At 30.0% G+C, this 9,890-nt stretch overlaps 1 protein-coding gene and 1 pseudogene across 1 annotated transcript; both read right to left on the bottom strand.

The window, feature by feature from the left end:
* Nucleotides 1–3,877: 3,877 nt before the first annotated feature.
* On the bottom strand, nt 3,878–4,612 carry LOC148546827 (uncharacterized). The gene is made up of 2 exons (XM_088500423.1): nt 4,391–4,612; nt 3,878–4,279 (listed from the first exon to the last, which is right to left on the bottom strand). The coding sequence occupies exons 1-2, from the start codon at nt 4,595–4,597 to the stop codon at nt 3,878–3,880; spliced, it is 609 nt and encodes a 202-aa protein (XP_088356549.1). The 5' UTR covers nt 4,598–4,612.
* Nucleotides 4,613–4,980: 368 nt separating this feature from the next.
* On the bottom strand, nt 4,981–6,463 carry LOC148546828 (uncharacterized; annotated as a pseudogene).
* Between the last annotated feature and the right edge of the window lie 3,427 nt (nt 6,464–9,890).

The raw sequence follows: 9,890 nt of genomic DNA on the forward strand, positions 1-9,890 counted from the left end.
GGAAACTTTTCACTTGGGACGTATCGAGTTTCTCTTCAGGATCGTACATGCGACTGTGGATACTTTCAAGCTCTTCATTATCCATGTTGCCATGCGATTGCATGTTGTGCCCAGTTACGGCTTGACTGGTCTATCTATGTCGACGAAGTTTACACCATGCAGAAGGTGTTCAGGGTGTACTAGATGGGTTTTGTTTCGCCAATACCAGAGGGACTTTGGCCACTTTATGACGGTCCGGTCATTATTCCGGATCCTAGCTTGATGCATTGTCGTGATGGGCGAGGTCTACCAGAATCCGGAACAACATGGATGAAGCAGACCCTAATCGACCGAAGTGATGCGGGCTCTGCAGACAGCTTGGGCACACGCGTAGATCTTGCCCCCAGAGAGGCTCCACCGTTGCTGGTAGTTCGTAGGTCTTCTAGTTTTTTGAATTTTATTTTCTCATGTAGCAATTTACATTTTCGGGTGTTAGTGTTAGTGCCTTTGGTGTGTTAGTGTTAGTTCCCACCTATTTGTATGACTTATGACATTTTTATTTCCTTTAACTCTTAATCGTTGTATGACTATTACATTTGTATGACTTATGTAGTAATTTAATCTGTGTTAGTGTTAATGTCCGGTGGCTATTATATTTCTACGGCTTACTGCTTATGAAGAGCGTATTTATATAATTTCGTACATTTTGCATCACGAGTAACTAGTATTCATGAATATGTTCCCAAGTTTCCACTCTCTTCATAATCCGCTACACCCTCTAGCGGAATAGGCTTCAACACCATATGATCATAAACCGCTACAGGGTATAGCAGTTTATGAGTATTTAGTTCTCAACGTAATCTGCAACAGTGTGTAGCGGATTACGTGCATTTGAATTCTGCTAGAGGGTGTCGCAAATTATATACAATTGTGTTTGTTGCATTTGTGTCTGGAGTTTGCCAATATTATATTTACATAAAAGATTTTCTTCAATCATTTTATTTATGTAAATTGCCCCGACATTTATACATATTTTTTATCAATTTAAACTATTATTAGAAGAGATACTTTTATAATAAAATTAAACTAGAAGATAATATATGTTTACTACATCAGATACGTACACTAGTACATTAATTACCTTTTATAAGAAATAATTAAAAATATGGCCTAGCTAGATAGCAACGTAACTAGATGATGTTACTTTAGTAGAGTCAAACAATGGTAATGAAACGTGGTTAATTTTAATTAATCAGTCATTGACTAATTATTAGTAATTTAAGCAGAACATGGCTGGTGTTAATATAAGTTATATAAATTAATGTACACCTAATATAATCAAGGCCTTATTATATAAAATAGGAGTATCTTACAAGATGGTTTGATATATAATCCACCGTCAGGGCAGTATAACATATAGTAATCGATAAAGGAACAATATTATTAATATATATTATACGAAAAGGAAGGCAACAACCAAGGATTTTAATGAAATCGGGTTGTTAAATGGAAAGATAATTAGAAACAAAAGGCATTTAACTTTCATGAGCGTGTTACTTGATAAAAGTGAATTAATTAATTATCCTCACAAAGATGTCATAATTTCATTTGAGTTGTGGCCCTTTAGCATATGATATATGCACGGAGTTACCACGCTGTGTCACGAGCATATGCCGTTTGATTAATACACTTTTATCAAGTAGGTTCACGAATAATCTAGAACTAATCTCTCTTTCCTAATAAATAAATAAATAAATAAATAAATAATGATGACATGAAACTAAAAATTAAAACAGTGTCACGTAGTAAATATGACCTTGGTCATTTTCACATCGGAAATGATTTCGGATTAATACTTACAAGTTTCAAATAAACCGATAGAATTAAAATTGGATGAGCTTAATTAAATATTTTACATTTAAGAGATATAAGATCTGCAATCAGTGACGGATGCAGAAAATTTTATTAGTGGGGCAAAATATATATAAGATGATAATAATTTTATAATTATATTTTATTATTATAAAATATAATTAATCTTCTTGCTATTTAACTAATAAATTAAAATACCTATATAGTAATTTAAATAATAACATATAACTTAGAATTTTATTCTTTTAAATTTGATATTTTGAAAAGATTGAATAATTATTTCATTGTTAATACAATTAAATGTTTCATTTTTTATATATATTACTAAATAAATATTTAAAAATTTATGTCTTATAAGATTACGAAATTGACTCTTTATAATATTCATAATTAAATTTTTTTTAATTGATGTCGTTATTACTAAAAAAACTAGAACAAACTTCAAAAGAAGAAACATCAATAAATATTCGTATATTTGGATGTTACTTTTTATTTTAACTGTTCTTTGTTGTTAGTTAATATTACTATATTTCAAAATTTAAATTACTAATGGATCTTATTATTCAATAATATTTAATCATGTAATAAAAAATATACAATAATATAATTATAAAATAAAATATAAAATAATTGGATGAATTAAAAATATAAAAAAATAAAAATAAATCTTTAATTGAATCAAAAGAAATTAAAGAATGAAGTTAATGAGTCTTATTAGGAGACATAGAGTATAAAAAGAACAACAAGAGAAGAAAAATAGAATTTTAGAGAGCATACAAAAATTATGTTTTTAGTACTTAAATTTAAATTTTGACTTATTTTTAATTATCTTTTTATTATTATTTAATTATTTTTATAATCAATATGATATTATTAAAAAATAGTGAGATCTTTTCTCTATACATTATGAAAATAGAGATAGATTGAAAAAAGGGAGCCACTCAGATAAAGACGCTGAAAACGTCTTTTTATAAAGATATTTTTTAATAATTAAAATTTAACACATATAATCGATTAAATTGTGTTATTTTTGTTAAAATTAGACTAGACAAATTGATTTGACCAAAAAATGGTGAATTAAATCTTGAACTGGTCTAAATTAATATTATTTTTTATAAAAAATGAATACAATACCCTATTATAAAAAATGACTAAAATACTTCTATTATATATATTAATTTTAAAAATCCTAAATTTTAGTCCTTTATTTTTCTATCATAGAGTTAGGATTTAGAATTTTTAAAATTAATATATATATATATATATATATATATATATAATAAGAGTATTTTAATCATTTTTTTATAATAAAGGTATTGTAGTTATTTTTTATTAAAAAAATAATATTAATTTAAACCAGTTCAAGATTTTATTCACCATTTTTTCAGTTAAATCAATTTGTCTAGCCCAATTTTGACAAAAATAACATGATTTAATTAATTATATATGTTAAATTTTAATTACTGAAAAACATCTTTAAAAAAAGACATTTTAGGCGTCTTTATTTGAGTGACTCCCTTAAAAAAAATTATAGTGGGATCAAATTTATTTATTGAGTGGGGGCAAATAAATTTTTATCCCATATACTACATGTAACTCTATAAAATTTTAAGGGGGCACTTGCCCCCACACCCCAAGGTAGATCCGTCCCTGCCTGCAATATAATATTCTTTTTTACCTCGACTCGTTAAGCTAACTCAAAATCGTAATTCGTTGAATAGTAAAACGGAACGTAAACATGACTCGTAAATTATAAAAATTTAGAAAAATTTAATAGCAAAAATTAATTTTATAGAGAATAAAATAAATCTCAAATAAACTAAATTACCTATAGAATTATAAGTAATATATATACCATAACAAATTAAAAGTCACAATTCAACACAAATTCACAAATCAAAACACAAATTCACAACTCACAAGTTCATACGACACTAAAATAAATTCAAGTAGCAAATAAACCAACCAAACTATTAGAATGAACAAATAATTAACTAAAATCTAAATAAGTTATTTAATAATCATTCTATTCTTCATCAGTCATAAAATCTTCACGAGTTTCACAAACTTCTGCATTACCATCTTCATCATTATCAGGAGCGGGAGGAAGAGGTCCTTGGAGAAGTTCTTCAAACTCATCATCATCGAGATAAGGAATTGCCAAAGGATCCTTAGAGGCACCAACAACTCTATTACCACTTGCTCCATCATTTAAATCAGGATCTGAAATTAGAGCACCTAAATCTTCTTCTTCTCCATCTTCGTCAGCAACAATCCACTCTTCATCAGAGTCCAACTCATCAAGACTATAGTCATAATCAAGACTTCTTCTAGTTTGTTTTTTCTTTGCTAATCTTGAGTTTGTCATCACAAACACAACATCATTCATGGTTTTAGCTTTCAAACGGTTTCTCCTTTTCGTGTGAACCTTTCAAAAGTAGATAAAAAATATTAGACATTAGTCAAACAACAAGATAGAATTGAAGAATTAACAACCAAATTTATAAAAGTAAAATGCAACTTATATTTAATTACTAACCATCTCAAAAGCGCTCCAATTACGTTCACATCCAGATGAACTACATGTCAAATTCAAGACACGAATTGCAAATTGTTGGAGTTCTGGATGCTGATCTCCATAAGAATCCCACCATTGAGCTGGAGTTTTAGTATAAATTACATTTTGAGCTACTTTACTACCAAAAAACTCTTTTCGAGTCTTAAAATCTTCAAGTTGAACATCCATCTTAGTGATTAAATCTGGATTTCCTGTCATCCTTTCCATACAAGCATAAAACTGCTTCTTAAGCTCATAAGCAATTTTAAAACCAGAGCTATAATGAATTTGAGGATTCAAATAATAGCCTGCAGCATGCAATGGCCTATGAAGTTGGTTGCCCCATCTTGCATCAATAATGTCCCAAATAGGTATATAACTAAAACATAAAAAAAATTAATAAATTAATTACAAAATAAACAATATTTTTAGAATTCAAATTTTTCAACTCTCTTTGGCTTTTACTTTTCTACTTCTGCCGTTATTACATTTTACAATTACACTTTACACGTATCATTCAACATTATGTACAACTCTTATGCATTAATTAAAAAATAAAATAATTAGACACTTTACCTTGTCTCAACTCCTTGAAATGCATCTCGTATTTTTTCCTTTGCACTTGTCATTTCTTCATAAATAAATCCCATTGCCGGCTTTTCTTCTGAATCCACCATACGAAGCACATGAAGAAGAGGGTAGGCAGCCCTCAAGCAAATTACGACTTCCTTCCAAAGCACCTTATCTAACACTACACTTGCAATTATCTTTCCATCTTTTGTCTTTGCAAATTTACTAGAAGTCCATTGATCAGAAAAAAAACATTCTTATTAAGGAACCTTTGTTGTCATTGAGACATCCCAAAGTAAGGTAAGAAGTTGCAAAACGGGTCATACCCGGCCTCACCAAATCTTTCCCCTTAGTGTGGATGTGTAGTAGTGCAATAAGAGCAGTTCTAGCATATATGTAAGTAGTAATCTTTCTACCTTTATAAATTGTGTCCTTGTGAAGTGTTACTTTTTTTTCCAAGTCTTCTAACATTAAATCAATGCAATGTGCTGCACAAGGCGTCCAAAATAACTTTTTTCTCTTTTTCATTAGCATTTCTCCTGCAGCTTTGTAGTTAGCCGCATTGTCGGTGACAACTTGGATGACATTTTCTTCACCAACCTCTTCAACCACATCATCTATCATTTTAAAGATTTTATGAGCTGTCTTAGTAATGTGAGAGGCATCAATGAATTTCAAAAAAACAGTCCCTTTAGGACTATTAACCAAAAAATTTAGGATGGTTCGTCTTCTCTTATCTGTCCAACCATCAGTCATTATTGGGCAACCAACCTGCTTCCAATATTCTCTATGTTCCTCTAGTGATTGTTGAACAAGCTCCACGTGTTTCTTCAAAAGAGACACCCTTAATTCATGGTAGGATGGTGGCTTGAATCCTTGTCCGTATCTTATAGCTTTCTCAAACATTCTACTGTATTCCTCGCTCCTTGAAACATTAAAGGAGATGCCATTGTTGTAGAAAAAAGCACTAATCTCTAAACATACTTTCTCTCTCAAATTCTTCTTAAATATATTGTTGATTGTTGTTTGAGTACTAATGCGTATTTTCTTGAATATGTTGCCATCTAGTTCTTTTCCCTTTCTTTTTTCACCGGTAGTGTCAACTTTTTTAGTAGCTTCTCCTGGGCTTGCCCCACCCATGTTTGTTTTCTTCATCAAATTTACTTGCAACCCACTCACAACATCCCACATTTGCTTCTTAACTTCATCACTAACAGTTGTACAAGCCCCAACATCTTTTTGAGTTCCTGCTAGGTGGTGTTTCAATCTATAAACTCCTCCTGAAAAAATTTTATGACAGTATTTACATTGTATCTTCTTTCCATCTTCTCCAACAGATATCCCGTGCTCCCATCCTACATCAGTTCTACTTCCAAGAGCATTCTTAGCAACTTTTCTTTTACAAGCGATTCCAGCTGTACTTCCTGACTGAGAAGCTGGAATGTTAGTCGGATTTTCACTTGCATTAGCTTGAGTCGATGCCATTCCTGTTCAGAAAAAAATGAAAACAGTAAATATTTAATGAATCAATTTAATATCATAGCAAAAATTCAACAATTTAACAAAAATTACAGAATTGTGTTCAATTTCAAGTACAACCATCCAAGTTCAATAACAAAAATTTAACAATCCAATTTGAACAAAAAATACCAACATAACAAAAATTCAAGAATTATATTCAATGCCACAATAATTCAGAGATATAGATAGTTATAAAATTATTGGGATATAGGTAAAATAATGAAGACATTAGTGTAGTAGTGCTTATTGCTGCACAACTATTAGTACCGTCATAGTTGCTTATGGTGAAGAATTAAAGATCGAACACATTAGTGATATTGAGTAATAACATTCATAATAATGATATTGAGTAATCACTTCACATTCAAAATCATTCCTACTATTTTCTAAATTTAACTTTAAAAAAATCCGGACTAGTTCTTTTAAGGCAATTTAAAATGGATGAAATATACATTGTTTCATGTGGTATATTGCATATTCCTACCATTGAGGAACATTAGAGAACAAGACAGAATTATACTGTTAGAGTGATGTTTTAGTACCTGAAGTCTTTAGTGTTTATTTTTTAGAAAGCTTGGTTAATATTAATTAATAGTCTATGGTGATGTAATTTTTTGTTTTCCACTGAAGGCAAGTTTCCTTCTGTTTCTTGAGCTTTTTCTTTTCTTTAAGTGAATAAGGAACATTTTATTTATTTTAATTATCTTAAACTGAGATTCACGTGAATATGCACTAATAACTTATAATTTATAAGGTTTGCTTTTTTTATATATCATATTTGTTATATCTACCTTTTAAAAAAGCTTATAAAGTTTGCTAAAGAAAATTAATGGTTTCAGATAAAGGGATAATATATTAGTGTACACGCTGCCAATTGCAGCTTCTTTTTCTATGAATAGAAAAGTCCATGTTGTACTAGCTAATTGCAGCTTATAAGGTTTGCTAAAGAAGATTAATGATTTCTAGAAATTATTGTCTAGTTTCCTCGAAGAACTTGGCTTTGAATTAACATGATGTCTTATTATTAGTCCTGTTTTCATTGATCAAAATCAAAGCTAAAGTCAAAAGCTTCTTGTCAAGTAATTTGAATTGTTCAACAGTACAACTTCAACATATATAGCATCTTCATATACAGTGCTTCACCTTCATCATTCAACAAGTAATATGTGAATTATTGATAATTAACAATAACATAAAGATTTTGCTGTACTAGCTAAGTCCCACTTCACATGATGCCATGTTACTTGTTTAGGGACACTTCTAGTTTTTGAATCTAAGGATTAATTTAATTTAATTTTAAAAAAGGGGATTCTAGTTCTAGGTTATTGAAATGGAAGTAAAGGACCCTGTATTTAGTGGATCTAAAAAATTCTGATCTCATGGATTTTTGTTGAATCTTTCATATATGGCTCTGTTAAGATTAGGAATTTAGGATACTTTAACTCAGAATTGGATAATTACTAACATATATATAAGAGGCTGTGAAGAATAATATGGTTCCCTTGTTAACTAAATTGTTTTCATAGAAACTGAAAGAAGTTTATCTTTAAAATTTCGCCATCACCAATTTGGTCAAGAACAACACTTCATCAATACGGTGACATAAAATTAACCAATTCTTAATTCACATATGTCATGCCTTACAAAAAATTCAAGTAAAGAATGAAAGGTCTTTTGTACTGTAATATGAAATACATGTTTCCAATAAACATGAACAGATAAATTAACCTCAATTTGAAAACCTGCTATAATTCGTATAAAATTATAATCTAAATTGAACAATATAATTAATCTGCAATATAATCAGGAAACCAATAAAGATAGATAATAGCAATTCAACCTGCAATATAATCCATAATAAACAAGTACAACAACAGATTGAACTGACATTGAAGAGGATAAAAATTAAAAAAGTTTTAACATACCTGAACTACCAGTGAAGGGAGGAGAAGAGCAGCAGCAATCCAGATTCCAAAAATAGAGAGGGAAAGCTAGAGAACCAGATTGGGGATTTTGGTCGCGCGAAATTCAAACTTCAGAGAGATAGAGAGATAGAGTCAGAGAGTCAGAGATTGAAAGACTTGAGAAAGGTAGAATTTTGAAATTTTGGCCATGGAGATAAACTGTAAAGTGAGGAAGGTAAAGAGATTAGGGAATTTACTGTCTGCTAGGGCTCCTCCATCTTCCATGGTCTCTATTCAGATTGGACCATTGGGTTGGACTGGGCTTCAATCAGGATCAAGAAAAGAGCCTCTTCAATCTTGAACGCAACATCGGGGCAGAAACGCGATTCCAGCGGCTCTGCGTTTTTGCACGGCGATTCCACATGAAGAAGCTTGGTATTGGACGAGAAGCAAAACCGAGACTGAGGGAGGATGCAGAAACGTGAAATCGTGCGTTTCTACGAGTTGAAACGCGATTTTGACTACCTTGCATATAATCGATTAAATCGTGTTATTTTTGTTAAAATTAGACTAGACAAATTGATTTGACCAAAAAATGGTGAATTAAATCTTGAACTGGTCTAAATTAATATTATTTTTTATAAAAAATGAATACAATACCCTATTATAAAAAATGACTAAAATACTTCTATTATATATATTAATTTTAAAAATCCTAAATTTTAGTCCTTTATTTTTCTATCATAGAGTTAGGATTTAGAATTTTTAAAATTAATATATATATATATATATATATATAATAAGAGTATTTTAATCATTTTTTTATAATAAAGGTATTGTAGTTATTTTTTATTAAAAAAATAATATTAATTTAAACCAGTTCAAGATTTTATTCACCATTTTTTCAGTTAAATCAATTTGTCTAGCCCAATTTTGACAAAAATAACATGATTTAATTAATTATATATGTTAAATTTTAATTACTGAAAAACATCTTTAAAAAAAGACATTTTAGGCGTCTTTATTTGAGTGACTCCCTTAAAAAAATTATAGTGGGATCAAATTTATTTATTGAGTGGGGGCAAATAAATTTTTATCCCATATACTACATGTAACTCTATAAAATTTTAAGGGGGCACTTGCCCCCACACCCCCAAGGTAGATCCGTCCCTGCCTGCAATATAATATTCTTTTTTATCTAAAATATAATTTGGAGCATAAATATTTGTAAAAAAAGTGGCTCATTAAAAAAAAAGATGTTTTAATATTATTGTTCATACTCTGGCTAAAAGCAATGGCTAGGATCAATCAACTCTAAAAAAGGCTCAATCCAAAGGGTTGGTCTTTGCTTATCTATTCGACCTCTTTAAAGGGGTTGGACTCGACATGAGTTGGCAAGTGACACTTGTTCAATAAGTAACTGTCTCCTTAAATCTTTCACCCACTTTTAGAAAAGAAATCCCAACAACCCTAAAATAAAGGGACGA

This window comes from Arachis ipaensis, chromosome B9 (assembly GCF_059453495.1).
Source record: "Arachis ipaensis isolate K30076 ecotype BB chromosome B9, ASM5945349v1, whole genome shotgun sequence".
NCBI classification, from domain to species: Eukaryota; Viridiplantae; Streptophyta; class Magnoliopsida; order Fabales; family Fabaceae; genus Arachis; species Arachis ipaensis.

Excerpts from the sequence above, each read along its gene's own strand:
- LOC148546827 (XM_088500423.1), bottom strand. The coding sequence starts at position 4,597 with ATGGATGTTCAACTTGAAGATTTTAAGACTCGAAAAGAGTTTTTTGGT. Across the intron at positions 4,280-4,390 it reads ATTGGAGCGCTTTTGAGATG|GTTCACACGAAAAGGAGAAA; the intron begins GTTAGTAATTAA and ends TACTTTTGAAAG.